Consider the following 27,110-nt stretch of genomic DNA (forward strand, 5'->3'; position numbering starts at 1 on the left):
AAACTCACCTTTAAAAAACATTTAGGTTTTCAACTGAATCTGCCTTTTTGGCTTGGGAAAAAATGATATTAATTTTTTTAACGTGTTAACTGTTTTTATTATTTGACTTTAGGTCCATTGCAAAAGAACTTGCAGACTGGCTTATAAGCAACAATGTGGTAGAGCATATATTTGGACCAAATTTACATATTGAGGTTTGTGGACAATTACATGACTTCTCTGCTCTATTAAGAGAACAGTACTTTAGAAAATTAGCTATAATAAGTTTTTCTTTTCCAGATTATCAAACAGTGCCAAGTGATTTTGAACTTCTTGGCAGCGGAAGGGAGACTGAGTACTCAGCATATTGATTGCATTTGGGCTGCAGCACAGGTAATATTAAAAGCACACATTTATTAAGTGCTTCCTTATTATTTGTTCTAAGTGTTTTATTCCCTTATGAGGTAAGTTCTCTTACCCTAATTTTATAGCTAAATAAACCGAGACATAGAGAAAGTTGGGCATGGATCTGTCGAGTCTGGCTTGAGAGTCTATGTCTTACTATATTACGGGTAGAATTGAAGGAAATGAGAGTCAGTCAACTGGACATTCTACATGAAACCATCTTGGTTTATTAAGAGACATTTACCTATTATTTTTTTGTTGATATAGTAAACCTTTCTATCCTGAATGTTGTATTGGTATTTTTCTTTCCTCTTATACTGTTTTCTCTAGTTTTTTGAATAAGCATATATCTACATGGTTCAAAATCCAAAAAATAAATATAAAATATATGTTATGTATTCTCCCCCCCTCCCCCCCGGGTCCCTGTTTCCCAGGAATACCATTCTTCTAAGGTGCATCATAGATTTTCTACATAAATAGCTAACTTGAAAGCTTTTTTTCTTGTCTTCCCTTTTTTTTTTTCTTTTTTTTTTTTGGTCCTCTTTATTACAAATGTTGCATACTAAGTGGACTTGGCTTTTTTTCATTTATTTATCGTCAAGATTATTGCATATCAGTATATAAAACACCAATGTTTTAAAGCAGGCATAGTGTTTCAGTACATGCATGTATGATAATTTATTTAACCAATTCCCATTCATAGGCATTATTTTTTTCCCAATCTTTTCTGTTATAAACAATGCTAAAATAAGTTTTAACATGTTCATTTCATCTGTGTGCAAAAGATTTATCTTTTAAGGAGAATTGTTTGGTTAAAGCATCTGTTCGATTTACTTGTGGTACATAATGGTGTGATAATGCCTGTTTTCCCTCATCTTCCTCAGTATGTTGTGTCCTTAAACTTCTTGATATTTGCTAAACTGATGGGTGAAATGTGTATTTTAAATTTGCATTTTGTTTATGTGAATCAAATTGCAAATTTTGTGTTTAAGAGCCATTTTTTTTTTCCTTTACTGGGAGTGTCTGTTGATATTCTTTGTCATTTATCAGTGATTTTACTTTACTTCTTTTTTGTAGGAGACCTTTATATATCAGTGAAATTGGACTTGTGTCTGTGTTAAGAGTTATTTTCTACTTTGATGTCTTTTGGTTAAGGTGGTTTTTGGTGTTCAGTTTCAAGTTTGTGGTTTCAGACTTGTGGTTGAATTTTTTTTATGTCCTGTGGATTTTTCTTATGGTGTGAAATGCCTTTTCCACTCCAAAGTTATAAGAAAGTTCTCCTTTAGTTCCTTCCTGTTTCAATTTTATATTTTAGTCTTTTTTTTTTTTTTAAGATTTTTATTTGAGAGAGATCTAGAGAGAGAGAGAGCATGAGCAGGGGTGGGGGTGGTGCAGAAGGGCAGAGGGTGAGGGAGAAGCAGCCTCCCCTCTGAGCAGAGAGCCCGACATGGGGTTTGATCCCAGGACTCTGGGATCATGCATAACCTGAGCTGAAGTCAAACATTTAACTCACTGAGCCACCCAGGCGACCCTATATTTTAGTCTTTGATCCATTTGGAGTTTTTCTTGGTTCAAGATGTCATTTATCTAACTTTTAACCCATTTTTTTTGTTATGTAGTTGTCCCCATTCCACTTGTTCAGTAATTCTTCTTTTCCTTATTGAATTGAGATACCAGTTTCATTTTGACTAGGTCAGTTTCTGGAGTCTGTAGACTGACCTATCAGTATATCCAGTCATCATCTGTATACCAGGGATTGGTAAACTTTTGGCTTGGTAAACAAGGCTTTTGGGGCTGGCCACTTCATTTTGTAAATATTTTTTGCGACATAGCCTTGTACTTTCTTTGACATACTGCCTGTGGCTACTTCCATACTGCAGTGGCAGAGTATAGTACTCGTATATTTATATAGTATATATAATACTTACCACTTTAAATCCTGAACATTTACTGTCTGGCCCTTTAAGAAAACATTTGCTAATCATGGGTTTATACTAATGTCTTTACTTTTTTTTTTTTTTTTTTTTTTTGAGTATTTGTTCATATCTGGCAGGGCTGGTTCTTTTTTATATATTTTTAAAGAATTTTTCTGGGAATGCCTGAGTGGCTCAGTTGGTTAAGCATCTGCCTTCAGCTCAGGTCATGATCCCAGAGTCCTGGGATCAAGTTCTGCGTTGGGCTCCTTGCTCAGCGGGGAGCCTGCTTCTCCCTCTGCCTGCTCTGCCTGCAGTTCTGCTTGTGCTCTCTTGCTCTCTGACAAATAAATTCTTAAAAAAATAATTTTTCTGTTTTTTCATGTAAATATTAGCATTGACTTATTCTTTAAAAATATTGTAATTTTAATTGTAATAATGGTGAATTTGAAGAGAATCAAAGTTGTCTTCCTGTCCAGAGCTTAACACTGTTTATTTTCTTCTGTATCATTCAAAATTTTAAAGTTCCTTGTATATAAGTCTTATTTTATATTAAGCTTATTCTTAGGAATTTCAGTTATATTATTGCTATAATAATAGCCATTTTTCGCATTATACTTTGTCCATTATATTTCTCTTTTTTCCATTATAGTCAATTACTTCATATATTTTTTTTTTTTTAAGATTTTATTTATTTATTTGAGAGAGAGAATGAGATAACATGAGAGGGGGGAGGGTCAGAGGGCGAAGCAGGCTCCCCACTGAGCAGGGAGCCCAATGCGGGACTCGATCCTGGGACTTCAGGATCATGACCTGAGCCGAAGGCAGTGGCTTAACCAACTGAGCCACCCAGGCGCCCCCGATTACTTCATATATTCATACACTTTTTATATGAACAGTTTCAAATTTTTGATAATAATTATGCGTCTCGAGACCTTACATCTTAGATTGGTTGTGGTAATTTTTCAGTACCTTTTCTTACTTACCATATTTAATACTGTATATTTATACATTACTGTCATTTCAGTAAAGAAGCACTTTCAGAACAAAGGGAAATTTTCTTTCATAATTTTCTGAAAATTTTATGCATTTTAGTAGATTTAAAATTTTTATTTTGTTCAGAGCAAGACTAGGAGAATAGAATAATGATAAGTGTATCATTACAGAATAAATAGCTAGGAATAGTGGAGCATTCTTTATTGAAACTGAAGTTCATCAAATTGATAACTGGTAGTATGGCCTGTTAAAGGTTTTAGCATTTTGCCCTAGCAAGAATTTGAAGTGACCTAGTAAGGGAATAATTAAAAATTGTGGCATAATCTATGATACAGTTTGCAAAAACTTAAAATATCTATAAAAGATTAACTATATAAAATAAGTATATTTTCAGGGTTAATTTAATTAGGACTTTCTGGGATTTGTTACTACTTTACTTCTGAAGCTACCACAAATTTAGAATGATCAGGAATTTTTACATTTTGAGTTTTTTAAGAATTTGAGCGCTAAATATAATTAATTTCAAAGTCTGGGGTTGGTTAGTTTCATACAGTTTTACCTTAGTCTTTTTTCCTCCCATGTGGAGTAAGTTTTTGAGGTCACTTTGCTCCCTGAGATACACACACACACACACACACACACACACACACACACACTTCACTCATAGTAATTGGATTGGCTGCTGCTTTTTTCATTGTTTGTATCGTAACTCTTATATTGGAATCCAAGGAGAAAATAGACAAAAGTGACAAATGGATTTGAAATTGATAGAAAAAGTATTTATAAATTTTTGAAAAATGCTTATCTTTGTGATTAAATGTAAGTTCAAATAATGTAATGGCATTTTCATTTATTGGGTAATTCCCATTATGTTTAGTAATGCGTTATATTGACCACAGTGTGGTATAGCTTTTGGGAAGCAATATAGCAGTTCTATTTCTGTAATTCTGTATATACATGTACATGAGGATGTTTGCTACAGCATTGACCATATAGCAGAAAAGGAATGTCACTGTAGGACTATTTTAATAAGTTTTGGGAAATTCATATAATAGTATCCTTTGTAGTCATGAGAAGGACTGAAGGTGCTGTATTGTGTTCACGTGGAACAATATGTACGAAACAGTTTTACTAAACACTGCATAGGTAATCTTTTATTGAGAGAAAATCCCATATATATGGTGTATTCTCCCAATGTGTATTTAAACAGTTATAAAAAGAGGATGCATCTATATATATATATATGTATATATATTACATGTATATACATGCAGTGTGTGCTTATGAATGCCTGGAACTATTTGGAAAAATATAGAAGAAATTTTAATAGGTTTATTTGTGGGTAAGTGATCTGGGATAGATGGAAGACTTCCTTTTTATTGTCTATGTTTATGTAAACTTTGAAACTTTTACGTGTGTATGTTAGTTTCTCAGTAAATACAGAGACTAGTATATAAAGTAAATATTTCGACATTTAAATGACTCTCTACCATTTAAAGTTACCTATTCTGGTTTGATTTGGTTACCTTTATATTTCCCTCTACAGACCTTTTCACTGTAAAATGTTTTAGTCATAGGACATCAAAAAATACCTTCACAATCCTTGCATTCTATTAGAATTTATTGTTAAATGCTTTCCAGATTTGAACGCTTGTATAAATGCATGTAAATTACTGAATAATAATTTTATCTTAATATAGAGCTAAGTTTTTGGGGAGAGATCTTTGTGTCAGTGACAAAAGTCACATTCTCTAGGATTTAGTAGGACTTAAATGTCATCTGATTCAGATGTGCTTTATGCACATAATTGTCATTAGATTCTCAAAAGGATTAGTGATGACTAATTTTAGAAGCTTAGTCCCATATGAGTGCTTATTAGCTTCAGCATGTGTACTTGTATACACATTTAGATTACTGCTTTATGAGACATGCTGGCTAGCTAGGCTTTCTGCCTGTGGAACTTCTAAAAGAGAGAGTGAAAAGGGATACCAGTATCTGTGCTTAAAAGCATGGTTTTATATAATTTTTTACCCAGGGGAGAGCCCTGGTAGATGGGTAGAATAAATAAGTTGGCTGTTTGTATTTTTCTGACTCATGGCTAACAAATACAGTTATTAAGAATATTCAGTGAAATCCTGTTTTTATTTCCATATCTCCTGCTGTCCATCAGATCTAGGTCTCTGAGTCCAGTATCTTCCCCAGTTACAGTGGGAAGGTTAACTTACCTCCTCTGCTGCTCACTCACAAATTACTCTTGAGCTATACCCTTCTCTACCTGTAACGTTTTAAAATGCATTCCCTTCATTTTAGTCTTTCAGAAGTTTGTTGAAATCTAGTATCTATTATTAACTCTCATTTTCTTTGTGGGTTTGTTTCTTTTCATTCTAAATTACAGTGATTGATTCTCTTCTACAGAAGATGAGAGAATTCTCATTATTTATCTTTTCTCATTTCTACTTCCCTGTTTTTACTGTATTATTTGTACTTTATCAAATTATGTTTTAAATTCTACACTAGAACCATAATTTCTACAGTTGTTTAATGCTAATTTTGTATTTAAGTATATGACCCACCACCAATCCTTTTTCCTCATTTCTGTTTCTTTCATTCCAGAATTAATGAGTATTTATTCTTGTGGATTTCACTGAGTAGCCTTTGTTTTCCCTAAAGAGAAATTTGTGGATGTTCTATTCTGGGTTATGACATACTTGAGATGTCTGTTTTCTTTGTACTTGAAGTGTTTGACTGGATGTAAGATACCAAAGCCACTCTTACTTCCCCTCAAAACTTTGTAGTAGACATGATTAGTAGTTTGAGTTTTGGGATGATGCCTTTTAACACATATATTTACTTTTTCTCTTATTTTCTTCATTAATTTTTTTTATTGTGATACAAATATATAAATATTAACATAAAATTTACCATTTTAACCATTAGTAACTGTACAGTTCAATGCCATAAATACATTTAGTGTAGTGTAACCATCACCACAGTCTGTATCCAAGACTTTGACACCATCTCCAACAAAAACTCTGTACCCATTAAACAATAATTGTCAATTTTTCCCTCCCCTAAGCTCTTGGTTTCCTATATTCTACATTCTGTCTATATGAATATGCCTATTTTAGGTACCTCATTTAAGTAGAATCATAAAATATTTGTCTGACTTACTACACACAGTGTTTTTGAGGGTTATCCCTGTTATCACATATATAAAAATTTTCTTTTTATGGCCAAATATTCCATGGTTTGTATATACCACATTTAATGTATTAATTTCTTTCTTTCTTTTTTTTTTTTTTTTAAGAGTATTTATTTGAGAGAGAGAGAAAGAGAGTGTGTGGGGAGGGGCAGAGGGAGAGAATCTCGAAGCAGCTCTATCCTACAACCCATGCGATCATGACCAGAGCTGACACCAAGAGTCAGATGCTCAACTGACCAAGCCACCAGGCACCCCTAGTGTTTTCATTTCTACATGCATGGACATCTGAGTTGCTTCTTTCTCTTGGCTATTTATTGTGAATAATGCTTCTGTGAACGTGGCTGTACAGCATATGTTTGAGTCCCTGCTTTCAGTTCTTCTGTATATATACTTGGGTTAGAACTCCTGGGTCATAAGGGTGCCTGGGTGGCTCAGTTGGTTCAGCGTCTGACTCTTGATTTTGGCTTGGGTCATGATCTCAGGGCTGTGAAATTGAGTTCCGCATTGGGCTCTGCACTGGGCATGAATCCTGCTTGGGATCGCCCCCCCCCCCCCCCCCCCGTTGCACATGCTCATGAGCTCTCTCTCTCTCTTAAAAAGAAAAAAAAAACAAAACTGTTGGGTCATAATATGGTAATTGTCTGTTTAATCTTTTCACTTACTACCAAACTTTTCGACAGTGACTGCAGTATTTTACCATCCTTGCCAACACTTGTTACTTGCCTTTTAAAAAAAAATTTAGGTGCATGCTTCAGTAGCATGTATACTAAAATGATTGGTATGGCCCTGTACAAGGATGACACTCACATTCATGAAATGGTCCATATTTTAAATAAATAAAAATGTAGTCATTCTAGTAGGAGTGTGGTGATACTTCTCTGTGGCTTAAATTTGCATTTATTTGCATTTCCTAATGACTTGAGCACCCTTTCATGTGCTAACTGGCCATTTGTATATCTTTTTTTGAGAAATGTCTATTCAGGTCCTTTGCCCTTTTTTTGAATTGGGTTGTTTGGGAGTTTTTTGTTAAGTTTAATACTACTTTTTACCTTCTGGATGTTAATTCCCTACCAGATAAAATTTACATATATTTTCTCCAACTCCTGTGAGTTTTCTTTTTCTTTCTTTAAAGTATCCTTAGATTCTGAGGTACCTGGCTGGCTCAGTTGGTAGAGCATGGGACTCTTAATCTTGGGGGTGGTGAGATCAAGCCTCACCTTGGGTGTAGAGCTTACTTAAAATAATGATCAAGTATCCTTAGATGCACAAAAAAGTCTTAATTTTTTTTTTTTTTTTTAAAGATTTTATTTATTTATTTGACGGAGAGAGACACAGCAAGGGAGGGAATACAAGCAGGGGGAGTGGGAGAGGGAGAAGCAGGCTTCCCGCCGAGCAGGGAGCCCGATGCGGGGCTCGATCCCAGGACCTGGAATCATGACCTGAGCCGAAGGCAGACGCTTAACGACTGAGCCACCCAGGCGCCCCAAGTCTTTTAATTTTGATGAGTTTCAACTATCTGTTGTTTTTGTTGCCTGTGTTTTTGGTGTCCTAGTGATGAAACCATTGTCAAATCAAATGTGAAGATTCTCCCCAATGTTTTCTTAGCAGAGTTTTATGTATTTATCTCATGAGTTTAGGTCTCTTACCCATTTATAAAGACTTGATTTTTGTATATGGTGTAAGGTAAATAATTTGTGAATATCCAGTTTTCTGAGCACCTTTTGTTCAAGAGACTGTCCTTTCTCCATTGAATGGTCTTGGCACTGTTGTTGAAAATCAGTTGACCATTTATGTGAAAGTTTATTTCTGGGTGTTCTACTCCATTGGTCTGTATATTTGTCCTTCTGCTAATACTATACTGTTCTAATTACTCTTGTTTTCTTGTAGGTTTCACAGGTTTTTTTTTTTTTTTTAAGATTGTTTTGGCTTTTAGAACTCCTTGCAATTTCCTGTGAATTTGAGGATTGGCTTTTCCATTTCTGACCAAAAAGACTCTTAGAATTTTGAAGGGATTGTGTTGAATCTGTAGATCACTTTGGGGTAGTATTAACATATTAACCATGTTAAGTCTTTCTATCCATGAACATGGGATGTTTTTCCATTTATTTAAACCTTAATTTCCTTGAGCAGTGTTTTGTAGTTTTCAGTATACAAGTATTTCACCTCTTCTTTTTTTTTTTTTTTTAAGATTTTATTTATTTATTTGGGAGAGAGTACAAACGGGGGTAGGGACAGAGGGAGAGGGAGAGAAGCAGACACCCTGCTGAGCATGGAGCCCCACATAGGGCTCGATCCCAGGGCCCTGAGATCCTGACCTGAGCCGTAGTCAGATGCTTAACCAACTGAGCCACTCAGGCATCCCTCACCTCTTTGGTTAGATTCATTTTTAAGTACACTTGATCCTTGAACAACACAGGTTTGAACTGTCTAGGTCCACAAACATGTAGGTTTTTTTTTTTTAGTAAGTACAGTATAGTACTGTAAGTATATTTTCTCTTACAATTTTCTTAACATTTTCTTTATTGTAAGAGTACAGTATATATTATATATAACATAAAAAATATGTGTTAACTGTTTATGTTATTGGTATTCTGGTTTAGGTTTTTGGCTTATGTTCTCGGTTAGACTTATGGTCAGCAATAGGCTTTTGATAGTTATGTTTTTGGGAGTCAGGGTTATACCCAGCTTTTTGACCACACAGGGAATCAGTGCCCCGAACCTCTGTGTTGTTCAAGGATCAGTTGTATTTTATTCTTTGTATGCTATTGTAAATGGAATTGCTATCTTAAATTCCTTGTCAGATAAGTAATTGCTGGCGTATGAAAACGTAGCTGAATTTTGCTTGTTGATCTGTACTCTTACATTGTCTATTTGATATTTAGTTCTAGCTTTTTATATATAGGTTTTTCTGTATATAAGATTGTGTCATTTTTGAACAGTTTTACATCTTTTCTAATTTGGATCCACTAAATTTTTTGTGGGGGTGGAGTCCAATAACTCTGGCTAGAATTTCAGTATAGTGTTGAATAGCAGTGATAAATGTGAGCATCCTTGTCTTGTTCCTGATCCTATGGGGAGAATCAGTCATTTATCATTGAGTATGCTGTTAACTGTGGGGTTTTCATAAATATCCTTTATCATGTTAAGGAGTTTACCCTCTATTCATAGTGTTCCAAGAATTTTTATTATGAAAGGGTGTTGGATTTTGTCAAATGGATTTTCTGCATCAATTAAGATGACCATGTGGCTTTTTTCCATTGATTAATAATGATGTGTTAGACTAATTCTCTTTTTGAACCACACTTGAATTCCTGGGATAAATCTTACCTGGTCATAGTGAATAATCCTTTTGGTATGGTCTTGGATTTGATTTGCTAATAGTTTCTGGAGGACTTTTTGTCATTTATGAAATACTGCTTAGTAATTTTCTATTCTTATGAAGACTTTGGCCTCATAGTATGAGTTAAGTATTTCCTTCTGTTCAGTTTTTGGGGAGGATTTGAGAAGGATTTGTGTTAATTTTTTATTAAATGTTTGTTAGAATTCCCCAGTTAAGCCATGTATTTTAGTACTTTTTGAGAGGTTTTTGATTACCGATTCAATTTCTTATAGGTCTGTTGACCTTTTCTATTCCTTCTTTAGTCAATGTAGGTAGTTTGCAAGGAATTCATCCCAGTCTTCTAGGTTATCTAATTTTTGGTGTACTGTTGTTCATCGCATTCTGTTAAATTTTTTTTAATTTGTAAGTTTGGTGGTAATGTTGCACTTGCATTTCTGATTTTTTAGCTATTTGTCTTCTTCCTCTTTTTTTCAAGCTAGCTAAATGATAATCTTTTAGAAGAACCAACTATTGGTTTTCTTAATTTTCTGAATTGTTTTTCTAATCTGTATTTTGTGTCTGTGCTCTGATCTTTATTTCTGTTCTTTTAGCTTTGAGTTATAAAGTATGTTTATAATTGTTATATCTCCTTGTTGTATGGAACCTTTTATTAATAAATTATATCACTGTTTGTTAGTCTTTTTAAAAAAAGACATAACTGTAAAAGGAAACCATAGAAGTTTTACCCTCTGAACCATTTTTAAGTTCTAATAGTGACTATCCATATTGTTGTATAACAGATCTCTAAAACCTTTTAATCTTCCAAAACTGTACTCATTGAATAACAAAGGGGCACCTGGCTGGCAAAACATGCAACTCTTGATCTTGGGGTTATGAGTTTGAGCCCCACTTTAGGCATAGAGTTTACTTAAAAATTAAACAAAAGAAACAAAAAACCAGTAAGTCATTGAACAACAACAACAACTCCCCTATTCTTCTGACTTACAGCTGCTGCTGGCCACCATTCTATTGTTTGTATTGTTTTGACTACTCTATGTATTTCACGTTAGTGGAATCCTATAGTATTTGTCCTACTGTGACTGGCTTATTTCATTCAGCATAATGTCCTCGTGGTTCACCCATATTGTAGCATGTGACAGGATTTCCATTCTTGTAAGGTTGAATTATATTCCTTTGTATGTATGTACCACAGTCATTTGTCAGCGGACATTTACTTTGCTTTCATCTTTTGACGGTTATGAATAATGGTCCAATGAATATAGGTGTGCAAGTATCTCTTTGAAATTCTTTTATTTACTTATTTATGTGTATATGTATGTATGTAATCTCTACACCTCCTGTGGGGCTCGAACTCATGACCCCAAGATCGAGAGTTGCATCCTTTTCTGACTGAGCCAGCCAGGCACCCCTGAAATCCTGCTTTTAATTCTTTTGGTTATATACCCAGAAGTGGGATTGTTGGGTAATGGGGTAAGTCTCTTTTTTTCTAGTAACCTTTTAAAAATTTAAAGTCTGTCTTACTTGATTTTAGTATAGTCAGCCCAGCTCTCTCTTGCTTATTATTTGCACAGAATATCTTTCTAATCCTTTAACTTTTATCCTGTTTGTTGTGTCTTTGGATATATATTGTGTCTCTTGTAGACTACATACAGTTGTATCATGTTTTTAAAATCCTTTCTACCAATCTCTGTCTTTGATAGCAGAGTTTAAGCCATTTATATATATATATGTATGTGTATGTATATTTATATACATATTTTTTGTTTAGATTTTGTTTTCAGAGAGAGAGAGAGAGAGTGGGTGCATGAGTGGGGGGGGAGGAGCAGAGGGAGAGGGACAAGCAGAATCTGTGCTAAATACATCACCTGACGTGAGGCTTGATCTCACAACCCTGGGATCATGACCTGAGCTGACATCGAGTTGGATGCCTAACCGACTGAGGGACCCAGGTACCCCTAAGCCATTCATATTTAAATTAATTCCTCAAAGAGTGATTTACTTCTGCCATTTTTCTGTTCCTTTCTATATGTCTTATGGTGTTTTTGCCTGTCATTTCTGTTATGGCCTTTTGTAGTTGTTTGTAGTTGATTTTTTATAGTTTGGATTTCCTATCTCATTTCTTTTTTTGTATATTCTATAGATAATTTGTGTTTAACATGGAAATTACATTTAACATCTCGAGATTCTTATTGTCTAATTTGAATTTGTCAAATAGTACACAAAAATTATGCTCTTGTATGGCTTCTTCTCCCTCATTTTTGTTATTCATACAACAGATTTCAACTTAATACATTGTGTGCCCAGTTATTAACGTAGATTAATAATAATTCTTTTTGCCTTTGTGACATATAGCAAAAGGTGGAGTTACAAATGAAAATAATAGTATTAGCTTTTAATTGCCTGTGTATTTATCAGAGGTCTTTATTTAGTCACTTGCTTCTTCTCGTTTCATTCTGAAGGACTTTCTTTAGCATTTCTAGCAGGGCAGGTCTAGTTGTAGTGAACTCCTTTAGCTTTTGTTTATCTGGGAATGTATTAATTCCTTCTTCAGAAGGAGAGTTTCTCCTGTTACACAATTCTTAATGGAAAGTTTTTTCTTTCAGCCTTTAAATATATCATCCCGCTTTCTCTGGTTCCCAGGGTTTTTGATTAGAAATTGGCTTATACTCTTATTGAAGATTCCTTGCATGTGGTGGGTTGCTTATCTCTGTTTTCAGGATTATTTTACTGTATTTGACTGTTAACAGTTTGATTATAATAAGGTTGGCCTAGGGCTCTGAGTTTATCCTACTTGGATTTGTTGAACTTCTTGGATTTGTAGATTCATGTCTTCCATCAAATTTGGAAGTTTTCAGCCATTTTTTCTTCATATATACTTTGTGTACCTTTCTCTTCTGGGATTCCCATGAGTGTGTTGTTAGGTTTGATGGTTTCCACAAGTCCCTTAGAATCTGTTTACTTTTCTTTATTTCCTTCTTGTCCCTTAAACTCAATAATTTCAGTTTCCATAATTTCAAGTTTGCTGTTTTCTTCTGCTTACTCACATGTGCTGCTGAACCTCATCTAGTGTATTTTCATTTCAGTTCTTTTATTTCTCAGCTTCTAATTTCTTATAGCTCCTTTTTAGAATTTGTTTCTTTAATGATATTCTCATTTTGGTTAGGCACTGTTTTCCTGTTTTTGTCCTTTTCTTCCTTTAGGTCTTAGAACATCTTTAAGGTAGCCATTTTAAGATCTTTGTTGAGAGAGCCTGACACATGCGCCTCCTTAGGTATATTTCCATTGATTTATTTTATTCATTTCAGTGGGCCACAGTTTCCTGTTTCTTCTTATACCTTGTTTGTGTGTGTGTTTTAATTGAAAACCAGACATTGGAATTTTATGATGTGGTAACTCTGGAAATAAATGAGATTCTCTTTCTTCTTCAGAGTTTGTTTTTTCTTGGGGGGGGCATATTTTTGTAGGGAGTTTCTGTGTATATGTAATTTAGTGATTTAAAACTTCCATTCAATACTTGGCGCTCATCACAAGCACCCTCCTTAATCCCCATCACCTATTTAACCCATCCCCCCTACTGCCTCCCCTCTGATAACCATTATTTGTTCTCTATAGTTCTTGATTTGCTTCTCCCTCTCTTTTTTCCCCTTGTGCTTGTTTGTTCTTTTAAATATGAGTGAAATCATATGGCATTTGTTTTTTCTGACTGATTTTGTTTGGCGTAATACACTCTAGCTCCATTCATGTTGTCACAAATGGCAAGATTTCATTCTTTTTTTTTTATGGCTGAGTAATATTCCCACTCTTTATTTATACCACATCTTCTTTATCCATTCATCAGTCATTGGACACTTGGACTGTTTCCACAATCTGGCTATTGCAGATAATGCTGCTATAAACATAAGGGTGCATGTGTCCCTTAAAATTAGTATTTTTCTTAAAAGATTTTATTTATTTATTTGAGAGAGTGAGTGAGCACAAGTAGGGGGAGAGGCAAAGGGAGAGGGAGAAGCAGACTCCCTACTGAGCGTGGAGCCCAACACGGGGCTTGGTCTCAGAACCCTGAGATCATGACCTGAGCTAAAGTCAGATGCTTAACTGACTGAGCCACCCAGGTGCTCCTCAAATTAGTATTTTTATATTCTTTGGGTAAATACTTAGTAATGCAATTGCTGGATTATAGGGTAGTTCTATTTTCAGTATGGTTTCAGATTCTAAACCTCTATACTGTTTTCCAGAGTGGTGCACCAGTTTGCATTCCCACCAATAGTGCAGGAGGGTTTCCCTTTCCCTACATCCTAACCGCTGTTGTTTCTTGTGTTGTTGATTTTAGCCATTCTGAAAGGGGTGAGGTGATGTCTCATTCTGGTTTTGATTTTCATTTCCCTGATGCTGAGTGACGTTGAGCATCTTTTCATGTGTCTTTTGGCCATTTGTATGTCTTCTTTGGAAAAATACTCATTTTTTCTACCCATTTTTAATTGGATTATTTATTTTGGGGGGGTGTTTTTAAATAAATTCTTTATAGATTTTGGATACTAACCTTTTATTAGATAAGTCATTTGCAAATATCTTCTCCCATTCAGTAGGTTGTCTTTTAGTCTTGTTGATTGTTTCCTTTACTGTTCAGAAGCTTTTTATTTTGATGAAGTCCCAATGGTTTATTTTGCTTTTGATTCCCTTGCCTCAGGAGACCTATCTAGAAAGAAGTTGCTATGGCCGATGTTAAAGATGTTACTGCTTGTGTTCTCCTTTAGGATTTAAATGGTTTCTTATCTCATATTTAGATCTTTCATCCATTTTGAATTTATTTTTGTCTGTGGTGTAAGAAAATTATGGATAAGATTTTTTTTGCTGACCCTGGCTCCAGCAAGCTGTAGCAGAATAACATACTATTGTCCCCACAGCTGCTTGCCATAGGGACATGGGAGTGGGGAATGGGTAGCTACTGTCACACTGAAGGCTGAAATTGACCATTATTAACCACAATTTACTGGCTAGCCTTTTCCTTGGACACCTGTGAGTGTGAAAGTTCAGATTGACTCCAGAGTTTCAGAATAGTTGGATCAGTAGTTTCTGTCAGTGTGATTGCTGTTTAGGTGCAGAGAGGGATTCCTGGCACTTTCTGCTCTATCCTTTTCCCTCCCTGACATTCTTTTCCTCTTTTTTTCTTTGTGATAACTAAAGAGTGTGAACTGGCTTCACTCTGCCTTTATTTAAAGCATTGTAATTTTAATATTTTTTATCTTTATTTTCTGAATTTGCTTTCATGATGTACACCTCTAAGAGAGCTATATATATATATATATATAAATTAACATAATGTATTATTTATTTCAGGGGTACAGGTCTGTGATTCATCAGTCTTACACAATTCACAGCGCTCACCATAGCACATACCCTCCCCAATGTCCATCACCCAGCCACCCCATCCCTCCCACCCCCCTCCACTCCAGCAACCCTCAGTTTGTTTCCTGAGATTAAGAGTCTCTTATGGTTTGTCTCCCTGTGTGGTTTTGTCTTGTTTCATTTTTCCCTCCCTTCCCCTGTGATCCTCTGTCTTGTTTCTCAAATTCCTCATATCAGTGAGATCATATGATACTTGTCTTTCTCTGATTGACTCATTTTGCTTAGCATAATACCCTCTAGTTCCATCCATGTCGATGTAAATGGCAAGATTTCATTTTTTTGATGGCTGCATAATATTCCATTGTATATATATACCACATCTTCTTTATCCATTTATCTGTTGATGGACATCTAGAAAGAGCCTTACATTTTTATAGAATTACAGGATTATATAATTATCTCTCAACAGTTTTGTCACTTAAAAACAGTAAGGTATTTGATTATGAAAATTGAATATATTATGGAAATCCTTTCTATTAATGATCGAAATGGTAGCAAGTCAGAAATTTATTCCATATTGTGTATTTGTTACATTGTAATTAGGAAAAGTTTACTTTAATAGTTACTTGCTTGCAAAAAACAACTATAAACTGTTAGTATAAGCTGTGATGTTAATACTATATTAAAACTAACGTTCTTAGATAAGACCTATAAAAGCAATAAATTCGTAATTGATAATTTATTTATCCTTCATCTCAAATGATGTAAATAGTTTATAAAAAGTCACCCAACATGGAGGAATTCCTCCAAAGTTATTTTACTACTTTTATTTCATCTTCTGTTTCAAAATTAGGTTGTGCATATTTACCCTAGTAGGGGATATAGCAGAAGGGAGAGAGTTCATATGATTTATGCCTGAAAAATATAAAAGTCAGTGTTTTAGAATAGAAAAATGTACATTTTCTGATAAGAGTTTTTTATGTGTAGAAGATAAGTTGGATACCTCAGATTTTTACTTTTGGAATCCTCATTTTGGTAATTACTAACCTCTTCATTGTGTATCTTGATTTCGTGGTTTGTAGCTTCATGGCTACAAAAGACATTTACATCATGTTGTAATTATTTAGTAGTAACATCTTTGTAAATGTTATACTTTCCCTCATATTTATTATTCTATTTAGTATGAGAAAGGAGACTATCTGTCTCTTAGTTTATTACCACGTAGACCTTTATTTTAAGGGAGTTTCTATTTTGTACCTTAGTAAAGTGAGCATGTTACATGAATACTTCATAACCATTTAGTATGAGAATTACAGTACACTTAAAATAATAGTTTGGTTTTCTCTTGTAATTGGAATTTATTATTTTATTTGTAACTGCTTATGTTATGATATACTTTTTAACTTGTTTTTAATTTAATGATATGTATATAAATTTAATTGGAATCTTTATACTTGGATTCCAGAAACTGTTTTTATTGTGGGCTTCCCTCTTGTGGTTGGAAAATTAATCTTGTGGTTGGTTTGAAAAAGATAAAGTTCTGCTTAAGTGGAATTTTACTCTCACATTTTATGTACTGCCATTTATGATACTTGGTAATTAGCATTTTCCCAACATATTAAAAAATATTACTGTTCCAGCTACTTTCTTTTAAAGTATAGAACTTTTTGGTATCAGGTTATTTATTTATGTAGTGTAATTATTTTTGATTGTCGTCTCTATCTTTATTTTCTAGTTGAAACATTGTAGTCGGTATATACATGACTTATTTCCTTCACTCATCAAGAATTTGGATCCAGTACCACTTAGACATCTCCTTAATCTGGTTTCAGCTCTTGAGCCAAGTGTTCATACTGAGCAGGTAATATGTTTAAACCATAATGGCAGGGTTGTTGTGTTTTTGTTTTTGTTTTTTAAGTGAAAATTTATTTGTGATTCGGGTAACTTAATTTGTAGATTATTACTAGCATTTCATTTAGGCAGAAGGATATTAAATTTGTTATGAAACGCTAATTTCAACCTCTCTCTCTCTTTTAAAGACATTGTACTTGGCATCGATGTTAATTAAAGCATTATGGAATAATGCACTAGCAGCTAAGGCTCAGCTGTCTAAACAGAGTTCTTTTGCATCTTTATTAAATACGAATCTTCCCATTGGAAATAAGAAAGGTTAGTAAAGTGTAATGTATTTTTTAAAGTCAGTTTTTTAAAGTTTATCATTCAAATTCGAAGTAGTTTCTTTTCAGTATTAACTTCAAAATAAGTTTTAGATGGGAGCTATAGTGTTTGTGAAGGGATTAATAAATTGGCGTTAGCTAATGTTTTTGGTTTACCCTTCAAGTAAAGTTGCAGTAGTTATTAAATTTTTCTCTCATTAGTGTTCTTCCCTTGGACTGGGGCAGGGCAACTATTTCATAACAGCTTTGGAGCTTTTGGTTAATAAACAAACAACATGCTTTGTTTTAGAAATAATTTTGAGAGCAGAATATGATGGTATAATCTCTGTGTTTTCTCATTCAAAAGTTGTCTATCACTTTAGGTGTTTTATGTGTGCTTTTATATGTGTAACTTTACAGGGTTTTCTAAAACCTTACCAACTTTGCCCCATTTTTTTGTCTCCTGACATCATATAGTAGGCTTTTCTTAGAATTTTCTAGTCAGGCACCCACAACTATTACTGCACGTGTTAGGGACTTAAATTATTTCAGGTTTCTCTGCCTGTATCTTGTTGGTTATGTAATAATAATAAGAGCAATTGATAATCCGTTCCAAAGAAGCTCAGTCACTTAGAATATTTCCCTCCTGTTTTTTCATTTTCCTTCAGAGGAAGAAGAGCTCAGAAGAGCAGCTCCGTCACCTTGTAAGTTGAGCCTTAGAAATGCATGGCAAGATGATGTGTAGTTTAGATTTCATGATCATCTAGAGTTAATTTTTTTATATTTGTTTCAAAGCCATGAAGTTTTTCTTGAGCAGATATAAACCCTTACCTGGTTTTCCATCTTACTTTCAATTGAGGTCATGTATATCCTCTTTAGAAATAATTGGCAAATGTTAACTATTTCCAGTTTATATTTTTGGCTATTTAGAGTAAAGCTTTTGTAAATGAAGGAATCAGAGGATTATGTCATTCTGATAAATCCGTGTTAATACAAATTAGGAGTAAAAACAAAAAATCTGTTATTTAATATAGGGTCACCTGCTGCTAGTCCTCAAAGCAGTGATAACAGTGATACCCATCAGAGTGGAGGCAGTGACATTGAAATGGATGAGCAACTTATTAATAGAACGAAACATGTGCAACAACGACTTTCAGACACAGAGGTATGAAAACAGTTTTTCCCCCACTTTAACAAGAATTTTGGATTTTGGGGTTTCTGCCATGTATATCCTTTGAACTGGGAATATAAACATGATCCATGTTCAGGCCTTTCCTGTAAATAGTTATTATTGAGGTTATTTAAATTTTTGTGTATGTTTTTAATTCTTTTTGTATTGTTTAAAGGAATATGTCAAGATTGTGGCAGCCTTTTAAAAAGTACAATGTGTTAATGTCAGTTACTTTTTTTCTTACTAGTTTAAATATTTATTTAAATCTGTTTTTTTCTGAATACAGGAATCTATGCAGGGAAGTTCTGATGAAACTGCCAACAGTGGTGAAGATGGAAGCAGTGGTCCTGGTAGCAGTAGTGGGCATAGTGATGGATCTAGCAATGAGGTGAATTCTAGCCATGCAAGCCAGTCAGCTGGGAGCCCTGGCAGTGAGGTACAGTCAGAAGACATTGCGGATATTGAAGCCCTTAAAGAAGAAGATGAAGATGATGATCATGGTCATAATCCTCCTAAAAACAGTTGTGGTACAGATCTTCGGAACAGAAAGTTAGAAAGTCAAGCAGGCATTTGCTTAGGGGATTCCCAAGGCCCATCAGAAAGAAGTGGGACAAGCAATGGAACGGGAAAGGACCTGGTTTTTAACACTGAATCAATGCCTTCAGTAGATAATCGTATACGAATGCTAGATGCCTGTTCACACTCTGAAGACCCAGAACATGATATGTCAGGGGAAATGAATGCTGCTCATATAGCACAAGCATCTCAGGAATCTTGTATTACACGCACTGGGGACTTTCTTGGGGAGACTATTGGGAATGAATTATTTAATTGTCGGCAGTTTATTGGTCCACAGCATCACCACCACCACCACCACCATCATCACCACCATGATGGGTAAGCTTCCTCAAAAATAGATTATATATTGGAGTGCCTGGCTGGCTCAGTTGGTGGAGCACATGACTCTTGATCTCAGGATTGTGAGTTAAAGCCCCATGTTGGATGTAGAGATTACCTAAAAAATAAAATCTTAAAAAAAAAAAAAAGCTTATATTTCCTTTAGGGAAGCAATTACAGCTTATATTCATTCGATTGCAATATATTCTAGATTAGTGCTAATAGGAATACAATGTAAATTCAAATGCATGCTGTAATTATGTAATTGTTAATTTGCATTTTTGCAATTTTGCAATAATTGCAAAATTATTGCATTTTTGCAATAATTGCATTTGCAATTAACATTTTAAAAAGCAAAATGGAATAGGTGACACTAATTTTAATTATAAATATTATTTAAAGTAGTAATTTCTAAAATATCTCCACATGTAATCAGTGTAAAAACAAAGGTATTTTTCTTTCTTTTGTAATAAGGCTTCAGTATTCTGTGTATGTTTTATATTTACAGCACATCTCTGTTTAGAGCAGCCACTTTTCAATATGTGCAATGACCATATATGGCTAGTGGCTATCATATTGGACAACACAGATCTAGATCTTCAGCAACTTGTAAAATTCCTAAAAGCAGATATAAGATTGCTTGGAGAAACTTCCATTAAAGTGTGATTATGAAAAGGGAAATTTTACACACATCTTAATTTTAGGGTATTAATAAGGACAAAGCCTTAGCATAAAGTTTTTTGATTATATGTGAAATATATTTGTGATAATTAAAAGTAAGTGTTGTCACTAGGTGTTACAGATATTGGGCAAAGTACTTAATTTTTCTGTCATTTTCTCATCTATAAAATAGGAACAATAGTACCTACCTCTTGGGTTTCAGTGTGAACATTTTATGGGCTGATGTGATTGGCACATAACGAGAGCTCAATAAATATTAGCTACTATTTATTACTGTCATTATAAGTAGTAATATTTGAATTGACGATGATAAAATATAAATATGTGGTTTATCAGGATGAGTTTTTTTTTGCCAGGCTTTTTAGAATTCAGTATGCTTGTTTGGAAGAACTACATGTCCATATATATAAACACACACACACACAAACACACACATATAAACTACTTTATTTCCTTTGCCATTATTTTTTATTGCTAACCCATATGAGTTTAAAGATGATGTCTCTCAATCTTGGCAGTATTGACATTTTGGGTCAGATAATTCTGTGTTTTGAATTTACAGCAGTGTGAATGAATTGTAGCATGTTTAGCATCATCCCTAGTCTCTCTCTCTAGATGCCAGCAGCATCTCCCAAGTTATGATAACCAAAAATAACGCTACACGTTGCCCAGTATCCCACCTGGGGACCACAGTCACCTGTGATTGAGAACCATTGGTTTATAGTCTGGCATTATACATACACACATTCAAAGTTCTTCCCAGGACAACTCATAAGGAAGAAAAAGCAATTAGTTTGTAAAACTGAGGTGAAATATACTCATTTTGGCACATTGTAGTTCTTTAAGTTTTCATACTCGCAGCAGTTCCCTACTTCACAAGACCTAGAATGATTTAATTTTTTCATTTTAGCCCTATCCATATTCTCTGTTCAAGGTACCGCTTGTGAATCTCTAAATTAATCCCGACCTTTTCTCCTTTAATGTTATTTCATCTTTTTTGTTTGCCATCTTTAAAGTGCCCAGTATGGTATGTTTCAGAAGTGAGTGCTGGGATACCTGGGTCGCTCAGTTAGTTGGGCATCCAACTCTTGATTTGAGGTTGAGTTACGATCTCAGAGTCATGAGATTAAGCCCGGCATTGGGCTCTGGGCTCAGTGGGGAGTCTGCTGTAGATTCTCTCTTTTTCCCTCTGTCCCTCCCTCTGCTTGCGCACATGCATGCTCTCTCAAATAAAGAAATCTTTAAAAAAAAAAAAATGCTTAGTGCTTAATAGGTGCTTATTGTTTTTTGTTTTGTTTTGTTTTTTAAAGAATTTATTTATTTGACAGAGAGAGCGCACAAGCAGGGGGAGCAGTAGAGAGAGAGAGGGAGAAGCAGGCTCTCTGCTGAGCAGGGAGCCCAATGCGGGGCTTGATCCCAGGACCGTGGGATCATGTTCTGAGCTGAAGGCAGATGCTTAACCTCTGAGCCATTCAGGTGCCCCAGTAGGTGCTTATTGTTTTAATAGGTGTTTGTATTGTATAAAATTCTCCTGGTTAATAACCACATCTAGGTTGTGGCCTTAAATTGTAGTATTTGCCTGTTAGTAATCTCATTCGATTCTACAGTTGTATGAATAAATTTAAATAAATTTTAAGATTTCACATTGTGATGTGAGTTGAAAAAATAATTATGTAATAGTGAGTTCACTGATCTTCTCTAAAATTACTCTTTGAGTTTGTTTTAGTGAAGTGTGTTGATGGGTTAGACAATATGTGGGTATGTTGTAATTAATATATAGTTCTGACAATGTGGGCTTTTAGTTTTTGTAAAGCTCACAGTATCCCATATTGTTAGAAAACAAATGTAGATTTGTTCTTGACTGTGATATAACTTGTGCTGAATATTTTGAGAGATAATTTTTGTGATTCACAAAGTATGTTTAACTTTGTGCTCTTCTCTGTGTTATAGGCATATGGTTGATGATATGCTAAGTGCAGATGATGTCAGTTGCAGTAGCTCCCAGGTCAGTGCAAAATCAGAAAAAAATATGGCTGATTTTGATGGTGAAGAATCTGGGTGTGAAGAGGAACTAGTTCAGATTAATTCACATGCAGAGCTAACATCTCATCTCCAACAACATCTTCCCAATTTAGCATCTATTTACCATGAACATCTTAGTCAAGGTAAGGTTCTGTAGTAAGTAAAATATATTACTTTCTTTAAAACAGAGGAACAATTTGTATTCTTAAAAGGATTCAACATTTAATATTACGATACATAAATATTTTTGCCAAAGAGCTTTCATGTGGTTAGTTTTCATTCCTAGGGAATGAAATTATTATGAATACTTCATCATGAATATAAAGGTTGCATTTCCATCTAGAGATATTTAGCTAGGAAAGGAAATACATAATAATATATATAAAATTACAACTTTGTGTTTTAGAAAATAAATGGCTGTATTAAATTGTATATTTAGAAATCTTAGGAGCTAAATTGAGATTACACAGGGTCATACATTGTATGAATCCGTTTATGTAAAATGTCTAGCATAGTCAAGTTTGTAGAGAACAGAAAGTAGATTAGTGGTTGCCTGTGGCTAGGGAAGGTTGTGGGGGGGATAAGAGGAGAGGTAACTGCTAAAGGGCAAGGTGTTCCATCTGGAGTGATGGAAATGTTCAGTGACCATACTTGGAAGACTGGAGATGAGAGGAGTTAAAGAGTAATAGAAGAAAAAGGAGGAAAGGGAGACAGATTAAGAGGGAAATACAGTTTTAGAATTAGCAATTTAAAGGTCCAACCTCCTGAAGCTAATGGAACATTGTATGTCAACTATACTTACCAAAAAAAAGTAGTATATACATTAAAATAATTAAAATAAAGGTCCAACTTCATGCTTTTTAAGGTACTATCCGCACTTGCTAGCCTAGGAAATGGGTTTTGGGGTGCCCCAGTACATTACAGACTAAGTAAACCTGATGGATTAGGTTTATGTTAAAAAGCCATGATTGGGGGCGCCTGGGTGGCTCAGTCGTTAAGCGTCTGCCTTCGGCTCAGGTCATGATCCCAGGGTCCTGGGATCGAGTCCTTCATCGGGCTCCCTGCTTGGCAGGAAGCCTGCTTCTCCCTCTCCCACTCCCCCTGCTTGTGTTCCCTCTCTAGCTGTCTCTCTCTCTGTCAAATAAATAAATAAAATCTTTAAAAAAAAAAAAAAAGCCATGATCAAATTTGGAGATACAACTTGTGGACTTTGGCAACAACTTACTGATTTCAGATGTTACTTGTGCATAATATAGATAAGAATACCTTGACTTTTTAAATTGTTATTGTGGTTTTTTGAGAAATGAAAAGGTTAAGATTGAGGTCATTTGAATTTGATACCATATTTAGTAAATTTTCACCATTCTATTTTTATCCTATTTTCCTTTTATTTAGTATTACATGTATTTTTTAGTATATGAAGTTAGAAATTGAGCAGAATTATTATGTATATTAATGCTCTCCAAGTCTACCTTGTATTGCCATGTATTTAATACTATAAAGAATTCTTTTAATAGAGTAAAACAGTTCACTTCTAGAGTAAAACAATTCACTTTAAAAATGGGAAGGGGCACCTGGGTGTCTGGTCAGTTGAGTGTCAGACTTGGTTTCACTCAGGTCATGATCTCAGGGTTGTGAGATCAAGCCCCATCAGAGCCCCAGGGCTCTGTGCGGAATCTGCTTTAAGATTCTTTCCTTATCTCTCCCCCTCTGTCCCTCCTCCCACTCCTGCACATGCTCGCTGTCCCTCAAATAATTATTATTTATAATAATATAAACTATTATATATTATGTATAACATAAATATTACATATTTATATAATATATAATGAATATAATAAATATACATTATATATTATAAATATATATAAATAATATAAACTATTATTCCCTCAAATAAATAAAATCTTTAAATAAAAATTGACAAGTAGTTAAAAGTTTGTATAGTTAAAAGAAGATACCAAAAAATGGTCGGTAAATACATAAAAATGATGCTCGATATCTTTAGTTACCTGGGAAATGCAAATTAATACCACAGTACAGTACTACTACACACCTACTGAAATGGGTAAAATTAAAAACTAATCATATTAAATGATACTAAGGATGTAGAGCAACTAGAACTCTCCCTTGCTGTCCAGGAGTATGAAATAATAAGCCAGTTTGGAGAACTGTTTTACCAGTTTCTTTCTTTTTTTTTTTTTTTAAAGATTTTATTTATTTATTTGAGACAGAGAGAAAGAGAGCACATGAGAGGGGGAAGGGTCAGAGGGAGAAGCAGACTCCCTGCTGAGCAGGGAGCCCGATGCGGAACTCGATCCAGGGACTCCAGGATCATGACCTGAGCCGAAGGCAGTCGCTTAACCAACTGAGCCACCCAGGCGCCCCACCAGTTTCTTATAAAGTAGAACTTGTATCCCTCCATATGACCCAGCAATTCCTATTCTAGGTATTTACCTGAGAAATGAAAACATACAGCCACAAAAAGATTTGTACATTGAATGTTCATACCTGTTTCACTCATAAGAACCTCAACTGAAATTAACTGGTAGATTAACGAATTATAGTATACTCACATAGTGTAATACTACTCATCAGTAAAAGGGAAAGAACTACTAATACATGCAACACAGTGGGTGAATATCAAAAAACATCATTCTAAGCAAATGAAGTTAAAAGGAGTAGTACATACTATATATCACTTATGTGGTTTTGGAATGTTCAAAAGTAATTTATAATGGTTGAAATCTACTTAATGATTACTGAAGATTTGGTGGTAGGGAATGATTGTAAAAGGTCACAAGGAACCTTTTTGGGGTGATAGAAATGTTCTGTATATTGCTTATGTGTTTATATTTTAATAAAATTAATTTAAAAATAAACACCAAAACAAAACCCCCAAAAGGCAAGCCAAAGTCTGGGAGAAATATTTACAAATCATACATCTAATAAAGGGCTTGAATTCAGAACATATAAGAACTTTTACAACTCAGTAGTAATTTAGCAAATAATGTACACAAATGACTGATAGCACCTGAAAAGATGCTTAGTCACTAGGGAATTGCAAATTTAAAAACCTTAATGAGATTCTACTGCACGCCTACTAGAATGGCTAAAACGAAGAAGTCGACCATGCCACTGTGATGTGGAGTTGTAGAGGAACAGTAACTGGTATGCTAATAGACTATTGGTGGGATGTAAAATGGCCAACCATTTTGGAAAACAGTTTGGCAGTTTCTTCAAATGTCAAACACACATTTACCTTGTGAATCACTAATTTCATTTTACCAAAGAGAAAGGAAAGCATGTGTCCATACAGAGACTTGTTATACAGACTTTTATGGCAGCATTATTCATATAGCCCAAGACTGAAAACTCCCAAGTCTATTAACTGTTCAATATAATCAAAATGAAGTATTTCCACATAATAAAATATTATTTTATAATTAAAACACACTAGTGAAATGTGCTTTGACATGGATGTACCTCAAAAATTTTGCTAAGTGAACGAGCTCAGACATAAGACTATACATATTGTATGATTCCATTTACATAAAATTTCTAGAAAATGCTAATTTATGGGGATGGAAAAATGGATTAGGGCTGGGGAGTGGGATAGGAATTAATTGTAATTGTAATTAGGTACAAGGGAATGTTTTAAGGTGGTGAAAGTGTTTTAAACCTTATGGTGATGGTTGCACAATTCTTATTTTAATGTAATCAATGTATATGTACCATTCAGTAGGGAAATTTCATGGTAAAGCTGTTTAAAGAGACAAGCATTTTTGCTTAGGAGAGCTAATGAGAATTTATTTAGCCTGGTGCTCAGAGTCTGAATTGTTAGAATCTTTGATTGTTACGGGTAAATCATCTCCAATAAATTTTTTTAATGTACGGATATAAAATACTTTAATAAAGAAGGTAATTTAGAAGAATGTTCCTTGGCTGTACAATTATTTCAAGAAAATTATCTTCATGCTTAATTTGTGTTTCAAGCATTTATATACTGTTCTCTTGACATGCAAAAAGCAATTAATACTTATTAGAAATAGCAAAGAGACCATGAGAGGTCTCTTTCCTTAACTTTAGTTTAATCAAACTCAAACAACTGTGCCATTCACAAAGCAACTGTTGTGTTAATCTTGTATTGTTTTTGTTTTTATACTTCTGATTTGTTGACATTATGAATGCTATAATTGACAATTTCTGCCTGTTGTATATTCCTCTAGAATGTGTTATATTTTGCCCTTTCAGGACCTGCAGTTCATAAACATCAGTTCAACAGTAATGCTGTGACAGACATTAATTTGGATAACGTTTGCAAGAAAGGAAACACCTTGTTATGGGATATAGTTCAAGATGATGATGCAGTAAGTTACCTAATAGAGCAAAAAGATGACAAAATTACAGCAAAATGCAATTAGGATAAAGAGTAACTTTATGTGTATACATTTTTTTGTAGGTTAATCTTTCTGAAGGATTAATAAATGAAGCAGAGAAACTTCTCTGTTCCTTAGTATGTTGGTTTACGGATAGACAGATTCGAATGAGATTCATTGAAGGTTGCCTTGAAAATTTAGGAAACAACAGGTAAACAGGAATTTTAAATTTTTTTTATGTAGTAGTCAAAGTTCATTTTGTATATTCTTTACTGACTGGGTGTGGTGGATTCATATCAATATACCATTACCAGCCTCTTTTTTTTTTTTTTTTTAAAGTAAGTGTGGCTTTCATATTAGGTTTGAAGATTTTTACCTCACAGAGTTCTTTTTTTTTTCTTCCTTCTTTTAAATCAGCCAGTCTTGCTTTTTCAGCACTTTTGACACTCTTGATTAGCTATCTACCAGAAACAAAGTAATAATACTGTCTTTTTCTGGGAATATAGTGGTGACTGCTGTGTTTTCAAATTACAGTTAAATGTTCTTAAACTGTGTCATATATAAAAGAACCTAAATAAGATAAACGAAGTTAAACTTAAGCTGAAATATAAATATTTTGATAA

General features: G+C 34.3%; 1 protein-coding gene across 9 annotated transcripts in view; it reads left to right on the forward strand.

Moving 5' to 3' along the window:
- USP34 (ubiquitin specific peptidase 34) overlaps nucleotides 1-27,110 on the forward strand; it is a 256,698-nt gene that overhangs the window by 104,520 nt on the left and 125,068 nt on the right. For 8 of the 9 annotated variants that reach the window (XR_013441778.1, XR_013441777.1, XM_036083556.2 and 5 more), the window contains exons 9-18: nucleotides 113-194; nucleotides 280-372; nucleotides 16,917-17,042; nucleotides 17,221-17,350; nucleotides 18,006-18,041; nucleotides 18,372-18,502; nucleotides 18,795-19,405; nucleotides 22,037-22,251; nucleotides 26,363-26,478; nucleotides 26,571-26,698. Coding sequence is in view for 7 of the 9 variants with exons in the window: in XM_036083556.2 (XP_035939449.2) it covers nucleotides 113-194; nucleotides 280-372; nucleotides 16,917-17,042; nucleotides 17,221-17,350; nucleotides 18,006-18,041; nucleotides 18,372-18,502; nucleotides 18,795-19,405; nucleotides 22,037-22,251; nucleotides 26,363-26,478; nucleotides 26,571-26,698 (1,668 nt within the window). In the remaining 2 variants the exon portion in view is untranslated. The remainder of the gene's footprint in view (nucleotides 1-112; nucleotides 195-279; nucleotides 373-16,916; nucleotides 17,043-17,220; nucleotides 17,351-18,005; nucleotides 18,042-18,371; nucleotides 18,503-18,794; nucleotides 19,406-22,036; nucleotides 22,252-26,362; nucleotides 26,479-26,570; nucleotides 26,699-27,110) is intronic. The other variant, XM_078056508.1, reaches the window with a different exon arrangement.

The sequence above is a fragment of the Halichoerus grypus genome, chromosome 10, assembly GCF_964656455.1.
Source record: "Halichoerus grypus chromosome 10, mHalGry1.hap1.1, whole genome shotgun sequence".
NCBI lineage: Eukaryota > Metazoa > Chordata > Mammalia > Carnivora > Phocidae > Halichoerus > Halichoerus grypus.